Source organism: Bos javanicus, chromosome 11, assembly GCF_032452875.1.
Source record: "Bos javanicus breed banteng chromosome 11, ARS-OSU_banteng_1.0, whole genome shotgun sequence".
In the NCBI taxonomy this organism is placed as follows: domain Eukaryota; kingdom Metazoa; phylum Chordata; class Mammalia; order Artiodactyla; family Bovidae; genus Bos; species Bos javanicus.
In genome coordinates this window covers 100,464,094-100,482,275 of record NC_083878.1, presented here as the reverse complement: position 1 = coordinate 100,482,275, position 18,182 = coordinate 100,464,094, and the positions used below count along the sequence as shown (strand labels likewise).

Genomic DNA, 18,182 nt, shown 5'->3' with positions numbered 1-18,182 from the left:
TGGCCACAGCCGATTGGACGGGGGACAAACACGCCCCGCAGGCTGGGCCAATGGAATTCTCTGCCCTGGGAATTTGGAACTGGGATTCACAGACAGCTCTCCAGGCTCTGCAACTTGTGTGAACAGAGGAGTTATAACTTGGGTGGTGTGGGAGGCTGGTGGGGGAGCATCCCTAACCTGTTCACAGAAAAAGAAGGTATAGAAAATTGATCTGAGGGACAGAGAGGCCTGAAACCTGCACACGGAAACAGAGATTAGCAAACAAGAGTCAAAACCAGACACAGACAGACAGACAGGGGTTCTCAGGCCCTGAGAACCTGCCCTTGGGTTCTGAGAAGACCCATGTCCTTTCTGCTCCAACTGCCCAGGTGGGCTTCCATTTACAACCTGCAGAGAGGTACCTGAGCCCCTCCCTAAGGCCCTCCCCTGCCAGCACCCACCTGGTGCTCCCGGGATCGAGGGGGACCCCGTCCTTCAGCCAGCTCACGAGGGGCTGGGGGACACCGTCCGCCTGGCAGGGCAGCACGGTCGTCTGGTTCACGGAGGCGTTCACTGTGGGTGGTCCTGACTGGATGGCGGGCACCGCTGGAGGAGGGGCACAGAGGGAGCGGGTGTTGGGAGTCCGTCACTCTCCGGACGGTGGGCAGGGCGGGTAGGGTAGGAGCACTCACTGTGGACCTCCACGTGGAAGGCCAGGCTGGTGCTGCCCGCCGCATTGTGGGCGGTGCAGCTGTAGTCGCCGCTGTCGGCCGTGCTCAGGGCCTGCAGCTGGAGGAATCTGCCCTCCTCGGGGAACTGGGTGTGGGCATCCGCCTGGAGAGACCCCCCGCCCCCGGTGGCAGACCCTCATCAGTGCGGGGCTGGCCCTGCCCAGCCCCCTGGGCGGCAGGGTCATGGAACCAGTGGGACTGGCCCACAGCCCCTGCACTTGTGCCCAGCTGAGGACTCTCTGGGGAAACAGGCTCCTTTGGGAGGGAAGGGCATCCTCCCTGGAGCTCCGCCTTCGGGCCTGTTGCAGGGGGCTCACGCTCAAAGCAGGAGCTGGAGCCTCCCTCAGATCTACAGTCCTTGAATCCACAGCTGCAAATGGGCCGCATTTCAGGGGTGAGCACAGAGAACTTCAGGAAGGGGCCCCAGGCCACACAGTCACGAGGCCTGGCTCAAAGGTACAGTACAGATAGGCATCAAAAGTCCTGGGTGCAAACCTTAGCCTTGTCTCAGTGGCCCCATCACCAATATGAGGTAATGATAATATAACAATTTAACAGGGTGGAGATATAACTTAACAATCAGGAGAGCAGGTATGCACAGTGCTGGCACCAAACAGGCTCCTGGCACCTGGGAGCCAGTCTGCCCAGGGTCTGGGGCCCAAAAGGGACAGAAGGCAGTGCCCCAGGATGCCCAGCCTGGCACCCACCTGCAGCAGGACGCCTTCTCGGTGCCACTCGATCTCCAGTGCTGGGTCTGCCTCCACCGAGCACTCTAGAACCAGCTGTCCGGGGGCCAGGCCAACCACAAAACGGGGGCCATGGGGCCCAATGACATTTGGGGGGGCTGGTGGGGCAGGCAAAGAGGGCATGAAAGATGAACTCACCTCTGCCTGTCCCATCCTGCCTTCCTCTCCTGCCCCAACTCTGGCACCCCATACCTTGAACTCTTATCCGGAAGCTCTTCTCAACTTCTCCAGCAGGGCTGTGGGCCAGGCAAGTGTACAGCCCAGCATCGCTCACCTGGGGATGGAGCAGGGTGAGCAGCTGCCTCTGGCCCCAGCCTGCCCGGCTCCTGACCTGGCTTCCCACTTACACAGCTAAGGGCCCAGGATTCAGACTCAGGCCTGTTGCCTGCCACCCCACCTTTGCTAACAGCCCGTTCTCCTTTCTGGGACTTTCCTTCCCTTTTACTGCCTCGCCCTTATTTCAGGGCTAGGGCAGAGCTCATCTCCTCCAGGAAGTTCCCCTGGACTGTACCAGTTCTTTTCTGGTTGGGCTAGGGATTTATCTGGTTTCCGCATCAGCCTTGGGTCAGACCTGACTGGGGGTTCCCAAGGGCATGGCCCCGGGCCAAGGGGATCATCTTCATATCCTCACACCCCAAACAAAAGTGGAGCTTGGCCGAACCTTGCCGAGTGCTGCTGGGCCCCGCCCTCCCCTCTGCAGCCTCGGCCCATGGCAGCTGGGGCAGCCGCACCTGCACACCCTCCACCCGGAGCACCCGCCTGGCCCCCTGGCCATCCTCTGGCCAGCTCAGGGCCCGCCCATCCTTGTGCCAGGTGATGTTGGGTGTGGGGGTGCCCCGGGCATCACACAGGAGCTCCAAGGGGGTTCCAGGGGTCAGCAACAGCTCTTCGGGCTGGTCTGAGTCTTCGATGTAGGGGGGATCTGCAAGACACCCCAACCTGGCTCAGCCTTGAGGGCCATGCCGGGAGCACTGGGAGCTGGGGCTCGTCCCCCCCACCACCACCCAGATGCTGACAGCAGACGAGGCTGCAAACAGGCGGTGGTGATCGTGTTACCGCTGCTGCTATTTAGTTCTTCATTCGTGTCCGACTCTCTGCGACTCCATGGACTGTAACCCACCTGGCTCCTCTATCCATGGGATTTCCCAGGCAAGAATACTGGAGTGGGTAGCCACTTCCTTCTCCAGGGGATCTTCCCAACCCAGGGATCAAACCCGTGTCTCCTGCATTGCAGGCAGATTCTTTACCACTGAACCACCAGGGAAGACCTGGTGATGGTGTTGGAGGGTCCTAAAAGCATCAGACCGTGGGCTCGTCTGCCTGGGGCAATTATCTGTGCTTTAAAACCAACCAGGAAACAGTATGAAGGGAGATGCGTCTTTTCAATGTGGCACAGCTCTTGCAAAATCTTGTGCTTGAGACCCAGAGCCCCGAAACCTCAGTGGCTTTTTTCCTGCTTTACAAGATTTGGGTGATGAGACGGGGGGGCACAGTCCCAGGGGAATGAAGAATCTGGGCCCCCAGCCACTGCAGCCAGGTCAGCAAGACCTGTTCCCTAAGCCCCAAGCCTCTGGGGTGCTCACCTCCCTCACCACCTTCTCCATTGTGCCCCCCACCCTGGGGACCCCCTGCCACCCCCAGCCCAGAAAAGCTGGCCCTGGGAGCAGGCGACTCACCCATCACGGTCAGCTGAAAGTGCCTCCTGGCTTCCCCCGCCTCGCTCACAGCCACGCAGGAGTAGGTCCCCGCGTGCCCCGCTTCCGCTACCTCCAGCAGCAGGCCAGGCCCGTGCTCCAGGCTCTGGGGCAACAATGGTTCCCCGTCCTTCACCCATGACACAAAGGGCAGGGGGCTTCCCCGGGCTTCACAGGGGAGGAACACCAGGGAGCCACGGACCACTGCCACGTCATTCTGAAACTCGGCCGGCTCCAGGACAGGGGGCACTGTGCAGAGCCAAAGAGTGAGCACGAGTCAATTCATTTGATGCCAGGTGGTACCTGGACCTCTGCACAGACTAACTATTGGCCAGAGTGCCCTTCTCCTGGTCTATTCCTTCTCATCTCCAGTCCATAACTTAGACCTCACCTTCTCTAGGGAGCCTTCTCTGAAACCCTGAGGCCAGGTGAGGTGCCCCCTCAGTGCTCCCTGGGATCCGCCCCTTCCCCTGGCATCACCAGTCGCCTGGAATTTTAATTGTCTTTCTACAGAGCTGTTTTCCTCATGGGCCTCCTAGTGGCAGCGGCCACCTCTGCTTACTGCCGTATCCCGGGGCCTGGTGAGGCCCTGGCACCCTCGTGTCCGAGAACCACTTGTGAGATCAATGAAAGAGTGACTGAATGAGCCAGAGGCTGAGTGTGTGCCCTGCCTTGACATCCCTGAGGGCCAACCCTCGGTTCCACTCAGAGGGGAGGGGCGGGGACAGGGCCTTGATTCTCAACCCTGAGGCCAAAGGGCCTGGTAACCCGCCCCCTGCTCCGTACCGAGCACCTGCAAGATGAAGTGCCTGTTGGCCACACCTGCGGGGCTCGCGGCCACACAGGTGAAGGTGCCCGAATCCGCCAGCTGCACCTGGGAAATCCTGATGCCCTCGAGCAAAGGGAGGGATGAGAGTGAGGGGGGGAGAAAGAGAGAGAGGGACTCAGACCCCGTTCTCTTCCATCCCGTCCCTAACATCTCACCGGCCAGAGGGCGGGGCTCTGAAACATACACCTGACCAGGTCCTGCCTCTGCTTAAACCCCCAGGATGAAGCCCAGACTCCCCACCTCCACCCCTGCTGCCTTCTCTGCCCACCTCACTCTGCACCCAGACTTCCTGCTTCCCAAATTTTGAAGCTCCACCATCCCTCCCCAGGGCGGTCTGCTATTCCCACCCCTTTCTTCTAGACAATTCCACTCAGCTTTCAGGACTCATCAGACATCTCTACTCACTGTTTCCACTGCCTGAACCCCACTCTCTGTTGAATCCCCTTTCACCCTGACCACTCCTCCTGAGTTGCCTTTGTCAATGTCCACAGTGACCCTGAAATGTCTGTTATACCCGCCCTAATGCTGGCAACCTGGGCACAGCTCACACTCACTCCCTGGGGACTGCAGCCCATCCTGGCTTCCAACACCACCTGTTTGCAGACCATCTCCAAGCGCCTATTTCCTAAACTCCCAACTAGAGTATCCAGTGCCTGGTTTCCATCTTTCCTTATGTCCAAGAATCTCTCCAACCAACATGTGTGAAGAGAGCCCAGGTCTCAACCCTCAACCTGCTCCTTCCACTGTGGACCCGTCTCAGAAAATGGAAACTCAGCCTTCCAAGTTTCTGGATAGAGATCCCAGAGCCCTGCTCAACTCCCCCCACCATCTCTCCTCTCTCCACGACACCACCAGCTGGACCACTGCCATCACCCCCGTCATGGGGCTCTGACCCAGGCCCCCCCATTGTGTCTCCCCTAGATTATGACTGAAGCCCCAGAACACCCTCCTACTTAACCCTCAGCCCTACAGTCTGCCTACAGTACAGTCTGCCTACAGTACAGTCTGCCGTCCACGCTGCAGCCTAAGTCACAACCCCCAAAGAAGTGAAAGTAGAAGCTCAAGTGGATATGCGTACTACGATGTCCACGGCAGCATTATTCACATTTTTCAGCATTATTCACACAACTGCTGAAATGTGGATGCAATCCAAGTGTCCAAGAGTGAGTGGATGGATAAAGGAAATGTGTTCTACACATACCGCGTGACATTATTCAGTTTTAAATATCAGGGTGGAAACTTTGACGCAAGCTACAACATGGATGATCCATGGGTCGTGAAGACCCCCTGGAGGAGGAAACGGCAACCCACTCCATTATCATTGCCTGGGAAATCCCCATGGACAGAGGAGCCTGGAAGGCTCCACGGAGTCACAAAGAGTAGGACACACTTAGCAACTAAACAACAACATGGACAAGTCTTGAGAACATGATGCTAAATGAGATAAAGCTGTCACAGAGGACAACTATTGCGTGATGCCACGTACACGAGAGACTCAGAATAAGGCAAATTCACAGACGGAAAGTGCGATGCTAGGTGCCAGGAGATGGGGAGGGGTGGGGAACTGGTGTTTAATGGCTCAGAGCTGCAGTTTGAGAAGAGGCAAAGCTCTGGAGAAGGACAATGGGGATGGCTGCCCAACAGCGTGAGTGTCCTCAGTGCCCTGGACAGTGCACGTAAAAACGCTAGATTCTCTTTTATGTGTTCAGTCAGTTCAGTCGTGTCTGACTCTTTGTGACCCCATGGACTGCAGCATGCTAGGCCTCCCTGTCCATCACCAGCTCCTGGAGCTTGCTCAAACTCATGTCCATTGAGTCAGTGATGCCATCCAGCCATCTCATCCTCTGTCGTCCCCTTCTCCTCCCGCCTTCAATCCTTCCCAGCATCAGAATCTTTTCCAACGAGTCAGCTCTTTGCATGAGGTGGCCAAAGTATTGGGGTTTCAGCTTCAGCATCAGTCCTTCCAATGAGCACCCAGGACTGATCTCCTTTAGGATGGAATGGCTGGATCTCCTTGTAGTCCAAGGGACTCTCAAGAGTCTTCTCCACACCACAGTTCAAAAGCACCAATTCTTTGGGGTTCTTTTATGTGTATTCTACCACAGACGCAAAAGTCGAGCCACATCACGAGGCTTCTCCGCTGAAAACCCTTTCAGGGCTCCCCTTCTCTCCTTAGGAAAACCCAAGTCTTTTGAAGCACTTACAAAGCCCTATGTTGCCTGACAAACCTTCCCTTCACCAACCCTCCAACTCTGTTCCTAGAACGCACAGCCACATGCCCACCTCAGGGCCTTTGAACCTGCTCTTCCCGCCTGGGAACTCTTTCCCGTGGAATCCACTCACCTCCCCTTCTTACCTCCTTCCACATCTGCTCAAGTGTCATCTCCTCTGAGTGCCTGCCACTGGCCACCCTAAAATTGTGCTCTCCACGGGCACTTCCTACTCCCTTACCCGAGCACACATCTCTTGTGACATGTCACTTTTATACTCGCTTATTTTCCATCCCCACAAGTGCAGGAGCAGAGGCTTTGTCTTGCTCACTGCTCCACCCCAGTGCTCTGGAACGGCACCTGGAACAGCAAGCACTCCAGAAGTGCTGCTGAATGCGTGAAGACTTTGCTCAGGCACCTTCTTCCAGGAAGCCTTCCCTGATTTCTCCTACCAGGGCTAGGCTGAGTCAGCTGCAACCGGATGTCATCACCCAGATCTGTGCCTCCCCTACTGGGCTGTGAAAACGTGAGGGCAGAGGCCACTTTCATTTCTGGAGTTCCATTTGGGTCCTCTTGTTCCCCTCGTCAAAAACTTCTATATGTTTATATTATTTTCAGTCTAAAAGCCATTCAGTTGTGTTTTTAAGCAAGCTGCTTGAGCAGGATGTCTGGGGTACTGGCTGGTGGGCTGGGAAACCACTGCCTTACCGGAGGGTGCGGCCAGAGCTGTGGAGGTGGGTGCGGTGGGAGAGTGGAAGGGGCAGGCCGTCCTTGAGCCAGCTCACGTGGATAGGCGGGGAGCCCCGGACGGGGCACGCCATGCTCACCAGATCGCCAAGCCTGTGAACCAGGGTCCCCGCACCCTCTGGCCCCTGCTCGATGGTGGGAGGCACTGATGGGAGGGCAGAGAGGAAAGAAGGAACAGTGATGGGGTCAGAGAGCTGGACCATAAAGAAGTCTGAGTGCCAGAGAACTGATGCTTTCGAACTGCGGCGCTAAAGGAGACTCTTGAGAGTCCCTTGGATTGCAAGGAGATCCAACCAGTCCATCCTTAAGGAAACCAAACCTGAATATTCATTGGAAGGACTGATGCCGAAGCGCCAATACTTTCACCTGATTCAAAGAGCTGACTCATTGGAAAAGGCCCTGAGGCTGGGAATGATTGAAGGCAGCAGGAGAAGTGGGCAACAAAGGATGAGATGGTTGGATGGCATTGCAGACTCAATGGACAATGAGTCTGCCCAAACTCTGGGAGATGGTGAAGGACAGGGAAGCCTGGCGTGCTGCAGTCCACGGGGTCGCAAAGAGTCGGACACGAATGAGCGACTGAACAACAAGAGCCAGGGGGTCAGGGGAGGGGAGGTGGGCTCCCCCCAGGGAAGTCCCAGCAGATGGCACTGATACCTAGACCTCTGCCACTGCAATCAGCACGTGGCGATCACCACGTGGTCCTGGAGCCACATCTACTCCCGGCAAGGATGACACCCCCGGTGTCTCTCCTTTATCCCCTGACTCGCTTGCTGTACACCTGGAGCAGTTGTGCCCCGGCCTGGGGATGAGGCAGAGGCCCAGAGAGGCCAGACGGGCCTGGCTCACAGAGGGGGCTTGGATAGGGGTTCACCAGGTGCCCCCCACCAGGGCCGTGTCTGCACCCTCCAGACGCCCCAGTGGAGGCCCTGTGTTGGCCGGGCCGCTGCCATCCTGGGACGGCTGGACTGCCTGCCGCTCCGCGCCCTTGGCCGCTCACCCAGCACATTGACGGTGTAGAGCTTGGCGTCCTCGCCGGCTGCATTGCGAGCCACGCAGGTGTAGGCACCCGAGTCTGAGGCCCTCAGGTCCTTCAGCACCAAGGAGCTGCCATTCAGGTAGAACCTGTCACGGGGAGAGAGAGCCGGGAGGCAGGTGTGTGAGGACATGGAGGCTCACTGCCTGGGATGGGGAGGGTGCCGGCCGGGCCTTACCAGAGGTAGGGGCCCACGCTTTCATCCAGCGGGCTGCCATCCTTCAGCCAGACCACATATGGGGGAGGCTGCCCGTCGACCTCACAGTCCAGCTGCACGTCCTGCCCCTCTAGGACGCTGTGCTCCTGAGTGGTGCCTGAGCTCTGGATCCGGGGGGCCACTGTGGCAGGGGCTGTGGTGAGGCCCTGGGACAGAAGCTGGGGCTGGTGTGGGGGGCGTGGGACATGGGAGGGGCTCAGGGTGCGGACGTACCCAGCACAGCCACCACGAAGTCCTTGTGGGCCTCAGCCTGGGCGTTCTCAGCCACACACGTGTAGGTGCCAGCCTGGTCTGGCTGCAGGTGACTCAGCTGGAGGCGGCCCCCCCGGGAGACCACACCACGTGCCATGCTGCTCTCTGCAGGAAGGAGGGGCAGGCCTGGACGTCACCTGCTCAGACCCATCGCCCCAGGTGCCACCACTGGGCCCAGACACAAAAGCCACGTGACTCCCTGGGAGGGTGCTTGATGCCCACTCACAAGGCTGGAAACACCCCAGGAACCCTTGAATTACCCACCCCTTTCTTACGCTCACGGGGAAACTGAGGCCCAGACACATCACAGCCTTCCCCAGCCTGGGCGCCTTAGATTGCGTCAGTCCTTATAACCAACCCCTCCATACACCCTTCCACTGGGGACATTTCTCCCCAAGGGATCCCACTCCCTTTATTGTCTAGGACTTGCTCCTCTTCCTGTTGACTCTCAGGCCCAGCTCATCTCCCACCTCCTTTCCAATTTTTCCCTCCGCCCCTGTGGATCACCGCAAACCAGCCACTCACTGACCTTGATATGAGTCAAGCGAGGGGCTCCTCTGAGACTCTGCTCAGGCTGCACACCCCCCCAGACTGGAATGCTTCCCCCTTGTGTTCTCCAGTGGCACCTCTGCCCCAAAGCCTTCTCCAACTGCACCAGCCCAGGCTGATCTGCCCTCTCTCAGATCCTCATCTGTCCAGCCAGCCCTTCAGCACAAAATGTATTGAGCAACTACTACAAACCCAACAGCGAGTTCAGGAATCAAAGACGGGTGAAATGTGGTCCCTGTCCTCAAGGAGATCAAAATGCCTCAGAGACAGTGACACAGGCACACGCCCGTGTGCCCGGCCCTGTGGAACCCTGACGGAGCCTGGAGAGATGAGGCCAGGCTTCTGCAGGAGGTGAGTCTCAGCTGAGACTGGAAAGTGGGTCTGAATCAGCCAGGTGAAAGTGGACGTGGTTCCGGGAGCCCAGGGTGGGTATTTCAGGAAAGAAATGGCATGTGCCAGGAGCTGAAGGCCAGAGAGAAGAGAGTCCAGAGCAATCCACCACTAGGCATATATCAAAGAAGAAGGAAAGCGTACGCCACGCACTTGTACAAGAACATTCACCGTGTTATCCCTCACAGCCAAAGGTGGAAACAACACGAACATCCATCGACTGGCAGATGGACAAAAAAACGTGATAGATTCACACAGTGGAACGTCCAGCCACAAAAATGAATGAAAAAAAGACTTAAAGAATGAAGAATGACATGTGCGACAACATGGATGAACCTTGAAAACACGGTGCTAAATGGAACAAGAGGCCACGTGTTGTGTGATCCCACATGTTACATGAAGCGTCCAGAACAGGCAAATTTATAATGACAAAGTAGGGTAGGGGTTATCTAAGGCCAGAGTGACTGCGAGTGAAGGTGATGGGTAAGGGATTTCCTTTGGGTGATAAACATGTTCCAAACTTATAAACAGCAAGGTCCTACTGCATAGCACAGGGAATTGTTCAATACCCTGTGATAAACCATAATGGAAAAGAGTATTAAAAAGTATGTGTGTGTATATATATATATATATATATGCATGCATGCATGATCAGTTGTGTCTGACTCTGCACCCCATGGACAGTAGCCAACCAGACGCCTCTGTCCATGGGATTATCCAGGCAAGAATACTGGAGGGGGCTGCCATTTCCTTCTCCAGGGGATCTTCCCCACCCAGGGATCAAACTCACATCTCCTGCAATGACAGGCAGATTCTTTAAGATTCTTTACCACTGAGCCACCTGGGAAGCCACACACACGCACACACACACACACACACAGACACACACATAACTGAATCACTTTGCCGTACAGCAGAAATTAACACAACATTGTAAATCAACTATACAACTATACTACAATAAATAAGGAAAAATAAAATATAAAGTTAAAAAGTGTTCCAAAATTGATTGTGGATATGCTGTGTGAATATACAAAAAACAACTGAATTATACATTTTAATTGGGTAAATTGTATAGTATGTGAATTGTATCTCAGTAAAGCTGTTATTGAGAGAGACAGACAGACACAGGCATATGCAAGGAGCTGAGAGCAGCTAGGTCCATCTGGAGCACAGAGCAGGATGGAGGGGGGCTGGCCCTGGCCAGTGGGCCCTGGCCCTGAAGGGCCTCCTGGGTTGTGGTCCTGAGGACTTCAGCCATGGAAGGATTTTCAACAGATAACTGACACGCCCAGACCTGCCCTTTGCCATCCTTTCTGCCCCAAAGGAGCCTGCACTGAGGTCCTGGACGGGGTCCAGGAGATGAGTGTAGGGGCTGTGCCCTCACCCAGGGGTGTGGGTCATAGGGGCTGAGATGGAAGAGGCTAAGGGGTGGAGAGCAGGGCTGGCCCCAGGGATGTTTACATTGACAAGAAGAGGCACCTACTGACTAATGGGCGGGTGGGTTGGGGGAGAGTAAGAGTGGGGCAAGGATGCAGACCTGGATGGAGGTGACCAACAGCTGGGCTAGACAGAGCTGAGGTGCTGGAGGAGGAGCAGGTTTGGGGGCCACTGTGGAGCCCAGGGTCAGGCCAGCTGTACCCTCAGCACCCACTCTGAGTTTCTGTTCTGTGGACACAAACACAGGAGCCACCAAGCCCCCATGTGAATGGTCCTCAGTGTTGGGATTTCAAGGCCAGCAGGGCTGAGAGACAAATGGGGGAACAGATCAACAAGGTGCTGCCGGCTTTTGATTTTGCCAAGCAAGTGAAGTTACAAACCCAACTATCCCCTTCTGCTTTCATTGCCATTTCATTAAATAAAGAAACTTGTTGCTGTTTTAGTCGCTAAGCTGTGTCTGACTCTTCTGTGACCCCGTGGACTGTAGCCCGCCAGGCTCCTCTGTCCATGGGATTTCCCAGGCAAGAATACTGGAGTGGGTTGCCATTTCCTTCTCCAGGGGATCTTCCCGACCCGAGGATCTAACCTGTGTCTCCTGCATTGGTAGGCAGGTTCTTTACCACTGAGGTACCAGGAGAACCCCAAACAAAGAAATACTTGGCAGCAAAATGATAAGGACTGATGGACTCACCGACAGGCATCCTGTCCTTCAGCCATGTGACAGCAGGTGCAGGGACCCCGGTCACGTCACAGCTCAGGACCAGGGGGCTCCCAGCCACCCGGCTCACCATCTCCGTCTCTGGGTTCTCAAACGTCGGGGGCACTGCAGGAGAGAAGCCAGATTCCCAGAATCCTATGACTCTGCCCCCTACTTCCTTCCTCTCGGGCCGATCAGGGAGGCCTGAGAAGCACTTCCCTGTGCTTAGGAGCTGACATTTTATGTTTTGCCATTGATGCGGATGTGAGTTGTTTTATCCACAAACGTAAATACGACCAGCAGCTGACTATTTCCAAACATTTACAAAGCAGAGCCCAGAGGGAGAACACTTAGCCCAAAGATGGTAAATATGTGACTATTGCACCAGCAGGCGTTAACCTATGCCAGGGCAGACATCACTAATCGATCCCAACACTCTCTCCTGCTCAGCCAGCATGAAGTCACGCACCACAGGCAGCCACTGCCAGTGGAACACAGATGGCTGTGCTCAGGATGAAACATCTTCTCTCTCAAGGACCAGACATTGCACCCTCTCCCTGTTCATCAAGGTGGCCATCAGGAGAAGGAGCTATGAGCTTTGAGCAGCAGCAGACCTGGTATCAATAATTTTCAACACTGGTATTCAGTATGGTCAGGGTTGGATCCATCCACTGTCCCGGTGGTACAGAAGCTGAAGGCTTTGGCATCTGTGGCAGATAGCTGGTGTCTCTCTACCTGTCCTTCCCATCTTGCACAGGGTCACTCGGGCAGAAACTACATTTCCCAGTCTCCTTTGCAGCCTGCTGTGGCCAGCTGCTCAAGTTCTCTGTGTCTGCTCATTTCTGCTTCACCGGCTGGTATACAATGCAACGTGTGTATGCTGAATCACTTCAGTCGTGTCTGACTCTTTGCGACCCCATGGACTATAGCCTGCCAGGCTCCTCTGTTTGTGGGATTCTCCAGGTAAGGATACTGGAGTGGATTGCCATGCCCTCCTCCAGGGGATCTTTCTGACTCAGGGATCGAACCTGAGTCTCTTATGTCTCCTGCATTGGCAGGCAGTTTCTTTACCCCTAGCACCACCTGGGAAAGCCCAAAGATGGAATGCAGACAGGGACAACCCTCAGCGAATGGGAGATCAATACGATGGAAGGATCTTGGTCCCTAAATTAGCATTTGGTAAGTCCAGAGCTACCCTCCAGCCCAGATGCTCACTTCTAGGCTTTTGGATGAGAGAGGTAAACTTCTCTCTTCCTTGATGCACTATATTTTGGGGTCTTTTTGTTACATAGCTGAGTCTTTTCCCTAACTGACACAACATCTGACCACAAGAAAATCTGGCCAAGCCTTCATCCCTTGCTTCCCTAGGCAGTTCCGACAAGCTCTCCCTTCACCCCCAGCTTGAGCCACACCCAATGAAATGCCCATCTATGTTCCATCTTGGGCTGCTAGGGCAGGTGCCTCAGGGTTCAGGTGGGGATGACATGGTCCCAGGACTCCGAGGGTCTGATCTCTTAGGGCTCTGTCCCAGTGCTCCCATCCTGGGCCCTGTGCCCAGCCATTTCTAGACACAGTCATGGCAGACCATAGATGGAGCGCCTTCTGCATGCTTAACAGGCAGGTCCTATCTTCAGTTCCTTTTACTGAAGGTAAATCCGAGGCTCAAAGGGACAAGGTCACTCAGAGCAAGTCATCAGTGGAGTCCTGTTCTGATCCTGCTCTTTTCAATTCCAGATCTTGTGCCCTAAACACTCAGCAACACACTTCCCTTTGCAGTCACTGCCCTTCCCATCCTTGGTAGCTCCATGTGCTGCCAGCGGTCCCACAGTGGCGCTCGCAGGCTGGTCCCCAGCTTACCCTGGACCGTGAGGCTGAAGGCCCGCATGGCCTCCCCGGCTGCATTGCTGACTCTACAGCTGTATAAACCTTTATCCGACACCTGGGACAGAGAGAGCACGTGATGACAGTGTGCATGCGGCTGGGGTGGGCTCCCCAAAACCTCCAGGCCCCAGAACCTTCCAGAGCAGGACTCTCCAAGTAAACCGGTCGTGCCTGGGAGGCCCAAGGGGAGATGGGACCTTCTGGCCTTTCCCAAATCCTAGAGATGCAGGAGGGATAAGAGAAGGTGGGTGCAGAGGACCCAGACCTCACCGTCCCCTGGGTCTGTGTGTCAGCTGAGCCAGGGGGAGAAGGTTCCCTCGCTATGGGGATGGAGCTGAACCCGGAGAGGGGAGCCCTGGGTACAGTTCCAGAGGAACAGTGAATATTCACCCAGTGAACACTTGTGGGTGTCTAATCCACACCAGGGACAGGGGTGGGCAGGTGGAATCGAGTCCCCCGGTTCTGGATCCCAGGGAAACAGGCAGGCAGCAGGGCCCGGATCTGCTCAAAGCCATTCTGTGGCTCAGTGTCAAGCCAGACCTGGGGTCTGGTGCCCTTTCCGCATCTCCCGCCTCCAAGGCTGCTAATCACCTTGGACTGGGGTTCTCTGGGCCGAGGAGGAAGCAGGCCCCACATCCTGCCACCCAGCTGCCCGCCTGCCCCTGGCACACCAGGAGGTGACATTTCCAGGGCTGCCCAGGGCCGCCTGCACCTCCAGACAGCTCACCTGGGCGTCCTGGATCTCCAGCCTCTGCCCACCCAGCAGAGCTTGGATTCGCTCTGGCAGGACCAGGGGCTGCCCGTCCTTCTGCCAGGCCACAGTCGGCTCGGGGAATGCGTCTGTCTCACAGCTCAGGACGGCCTTGTCCCCTGCACTCACCAGGACCACATCCTGGGGTCTGCTGGGTGCCTGCCGGAAGGTGGGGGGAACTGGGGCAGGAGACGAGCCAAGTGAGGGGCCGAGGCCTTCCCCTGTCCTCCCCAACATCCCTGCAGGCTAACCATCTATGGAGAGAAAGGGTCACACAGCAGACCCCACCCCAGGGGATTGCACTGACCCCGGGGGCTGGACTAAGAGAATCCAGGCCAGCACGCCGAGGACCTGCTGGGTGACCTGGGAAGTGCCTCTTGGCCTCTCTGGGCTCAGCCTCCCAGTTGGGGTACACGTGTGTTGAGTCACTTCAGTCGAGCCTGACTCTTGCGACCGCATGGACTGTGGCCCGCCAGCTTCCTCTGTCCATGGGATTTCCCAGGCAAGAATACTGGAGTGGGGCTCTGTTTCCTCCTCCAGGGGATCTTTCCAACCCAGGGATTGAACCCGGCATTGGCAGGCGGATTCTTTACCAGTGAGCCACCAGGGAAGCCCTGGCACTGGATTAAATGCTCACATACCACCATCTAATCCTTAAACCAACCATCACCTTATAGTGATGGGAGACTCAAGGCTCAGAGAGGAAGAGTGACTTGCCCAAGGTCACAGAGCAAGGAAGCACACAGCTGAATTTCAAACCCAAGGGCGTCCGAGTCTAGTAACCAGGAACGTAACCCCACGGTGCCCCAGACACCACTGCAGCAGACGGCACGGTGTGTCCCAGGCTCCCCCGGGGCCGGCTGCCCCTCTCCTGACTGTGCTGGAGAAGGGGTGTGAGGGTGATGGAAGGAGTCGGGGACAGTGCAGGTGGGGGGACAGATGGCACGTACCCAGCACGCTAAGCTGCACCAGCTTATGGTCTCGGCCGGCGGCGTTGAGGGCCTCACATATGTACATCCCAGAGTCCAAGAGCTGAACCCGAGTCAGCTGCAGGGTGTGGGTGCCTGCGAGGGGTGGTGGTGGCGGGTCGGCGGGGAGCCAGCGCTTGGCACCAGTGAACAGGCCCCAATCCCCAGACCCTACGCCCACAATCCTAAAGCCCTCCCAGACCCCCAATTCTATCCCAGATTTGGGGAGGCCACTCAGCTTCCCCATAGAGTCTCCGAGCCAGGCCCTCAGCCTCAGTTTACGCACCAGGCAGGAGGAAGATCTCTTCTCCCAGGGAGAGGGTCCAGCCGTCCTTGTACCAAGTGACCTCGGGGCTGGGGTGAGCACGGACGTCGCAGGGCAGGGAGACGCTGCTGTTGAGGGTGGCGGTGATCTGCTCCGGGTTCAGACCTGCGATTCGTGGCGGGACTGTCCCCGCGGGGCCACCGAAATAAAGAAAGACGTGACAATACAGACCGGCAGGGAGCCGACGGCCACAGGGTGACACATGGGGCCTTCTGGGGCTCCTGGCACTTCAAACCAGCTCCTGTTCATCTTCCTCATCTTGTAGAGGAGAATGCAGAGCTCAGAGATCAGAGAGGGAGAGTCATTTTTCCAAGGTCACTCAGCTGCTCAGTGGGAGGGCCAGAATATCCATTCAATTCAGGCTAAGTCCTAGACCTGAGTGCCCAACGCTGTCATCCCTCTGCCCCTGAGGCCACAGCTGCACTACGTCTGGAGCCAGAGATCTCAGCCCCTAAGATGCACATATCACAGGAATGCAGAGGTTGAGAGGGTCGACTCTGGAGGCAGGGAGACCCCCACTGAGTCTCCGAGCCTGTTTCCACGGCCCTAAAATGGGGCCCACCTCTCGGCTTTGAGCCCAGGAAAGTAAGTGCCCTTATAGTAAGTGATCAATAGTGGTGCTGGAAAGACCTTGTTCTTCTGAGAGCCTCCGAGGTTGCTTAAGATGGTCTAGTGGCCAGGGTCCTCCAGAGTTCTCTGTCCTGGGGTAAGGCTGGCACAGACCGAGGGCCCAGGATGCTGGAAGGACCGCAGCACTCTGCCTGCCTGCCTGGTAAGCCCACAGAGCACGCCAGGGCCAACCCAGAGGACCAGCCCTTGCTCATCTGGGGAACCCGCGGGGGCTGCCCACTCACCCGGCTCACCTTGCACCCTGAGTGTGAAGAGCTTCTCCGTGGAGCCCGCTGGGTTCTCGGCCACACACATGTAGCTGGTGGCGTCAGCCACTTCCGCCGTGGAAACCTGGGGGTGCATGTTGCCAGCCCGATGGCTCTGGGCCCCCCAGGAACCGCGAGGGCTCCCTCCCACCCATCCCAGGCACGGCCGGCACCAGGTGGAGCCCCCTCAGAAGACCACCTTTGTCTACATGGAGCAATGCTTAGGGAGGTCACCCCACGTCCAGCCAGGGCTTTCTGTGACATTCGGGGCTGTGAGGCTGATAGATGAGTCCCTGTAGCAAACTGGGTGATGACAATGGTCCCCTCCCCAGCCCCGAGAAGGGTGCTCTGTGCTGTGCTGGGCTCCAGGGGTCCTGTGTAGGGGTGTCTGGATGTTGGGGGCCCGAGGTGCTGCCTGAGGTTCCAGGTGCCCACACGGCTCTGTGAGCATCTGATGGCCTTCCTAAGGAAGGCTGCCCTGTGCCACGCTGGCTGTGGGTGTGCCAGCCTCTGCTCCTTTTCAGGGGCCACGAGCAGCCCTACAAGGCTTCTCACATACGATTGTTCAGTGAATTAAATAATTAAGTAAAAGTGAAAGAAAGTGAAAGTGCAAGTCACTCAGTCGTGTCCGACTCTTGGCGACCCCATGGACTATACAGTCCACAGAATTCTCCAGGCCAGAATACTGGAGTAGGTAGTCTTTCCCTTCTCCAGGGAATCTTCCCAACCCAGAGGTCAAACCCAGGTCTCCCTCATTGCAGGCAGATTCTTTACCAGCTGAGCCACAGGGGAAGCCCAAGAATACTGGAGTGGGTTGCCTATCCCTTCTCCAGGGGATCTTCCCGACCCAGGAAACCCTGAATTAAATCCCAGGGGTTCCAACACACTTCCAAGCAAAGAGCTTCAGGTGATGGCAGTTCGTTGGTCCCCAGACAAACAGAACTGAGTCACTGCAGCAGCTATCTTTATTTATAATTTATTTTTTGATCTTGCCACAGGGCATGTGAGATCCTAGTTCTCCAATCAGGGATCAAACCCATGACCCCTTGCAGTGGAAGCACTGGAAACGCAGAATCTTTTTTGCTTTTGTTTTTAAATAAGTATTTTTTAAAAAGTATTTTTGGCCACACCCTGCAGCATGAGGGATCTTAGTTCCGCCCCCCAACCAGGGATTGAACCCAAGCCCTTTATGGGAAGGAAGGCAGAGTTTTAACCACTGGACCACCAGGGAAGTCAGCCACTGCCTTTAGCCTGAGCAGGGGTTAGGGGGGTCGCCCTGACCTGTAAGATTCGCCCGTTTTCCAGGACCTGCAGCCGTGGGCTTGGGGAGAAAGGCAGCCCATTTTGGAGCCATGAGATGGTGGGCGCAGGGTTGCCCAGGACTGGGCAATGCAGGCTGACGGTGCTGTTGGCATTGACGGTCACCTCCTCTACAAGCTCCTCCGTTTCACCCAGGATCACAGGTGGAGCTGGGGGCGAAGAGGGTGAGAAGCGGGCAGCCTCCTTGGGAAAGGCCCCAGGAGGAGCAGGGCGTGGAGACGAGAGGTCTTGGTGCCAGGTGCTAGCTGGGGCTCCTTGAACCCTGCCCACCAAGCCCTTCTGAGCCCTGGGACAGCTAAGAAGTCTAGGGCACAGAGAGGGCTATGATTCACTCAAGGTCACTCAGCTAGCAAGCAACTCATGTGTGCTGTCACTCAGCCGTGCCCAACTCTTTGCAACCTCATGGACCGCAGCCCGCCAGGCTCCCCTGTCCCTGGGATTCTCCAGGCAAGAATACTGGGGTGGGTAGCCATTCCCTTCTCCAGGGGATCTTCCCAACTTGAGGACGGAACCCACGCCTCCTGCCTTGCAGGCGGACTCTTTAC

At 56.6% G+C, this 18,182-nt stretch overlaps 1 protein-coding gene across 2 annotated transcripts in view; it reads right to left on the bottom strand.

Annotated features, from left to right (window-relative positions):
• The window catches only part of HMCN2 (hemicentin 2), a 177,898-nt gene that overhangs the window by 31,833 nt on the left and 127,883 nt on the right, over positions 1 to 18,182 (bottom strand). For both annotated transcript variants that reach the window (XM_061433841.1, XM_061433842.1), the window contains exons 56-73: positions 17,599 to 17,786; positions 16,306 to 16,402; positions 15,404 to 15,565; positions 15,100 to 15,213; positions 14,126 to 14,328; positions 13,375 to 13,456; positions 11,512 to 11,643; positions 8,403 to 8,546; positions 8,151 to 8,310; positions 7,937 to 8,061; positions 6,898 to 7,081; positions 3,937 to 4,034; positions 3,133 to 3,399; positions 2,188 to 2,378; positions 1,649 to 1,730; positions 1,418 to 1,554; positions 672 to 813; positions 441 to 585 (exon numbers count right to left, since the gene is read on the bottom strand). In XM_061433841.1, the coding sequence (XP_061289825.1) occupies positions 441 to 585; positions 672 to 813; positions 1,418 to 1,554; positions 1,649 to 1,730; positions 2,188 to 2,378; positions 3,133 to 3,399; positions 3,937 to 4,034; positions 6,898 to 7,081; positions 7,937 to 8,061; positions 8,151 to 8,310; positions 8,403 to 8,546; positions 11,512 to 11,643; positions 13,375 to 13,456; positions 14,126 to 14,328; positions 15,100 to 15,213; positions 15,404 to 15,565; positions 16,306 to 16,402; positions 17,599 to 17,786 (2,653 nt within the window). The remainder of the gene's footprint in view (positions 1 to 440; positions 586 to 671; positions 814 to 1,417; positions 1,555 to 1,648; positions 1,731 to 2,187; positions 2,379 to 3,132; positions 3,400 to 3,936; positions 4,035 to 6,897; positions 7,082 to 7,936; positions 8,062 to 8,150; positions 8,311 to 8,402; positions 8,547 to 11,511; positions 11,644 to 13,374; positions 13,457 to 14,125; positions 14,329 to 15,099; positions 15,214 to 15,403; positions 15,566 to 16,305; positions 16,403 to 17,598; positions 17,787 to 18,182) is intronic.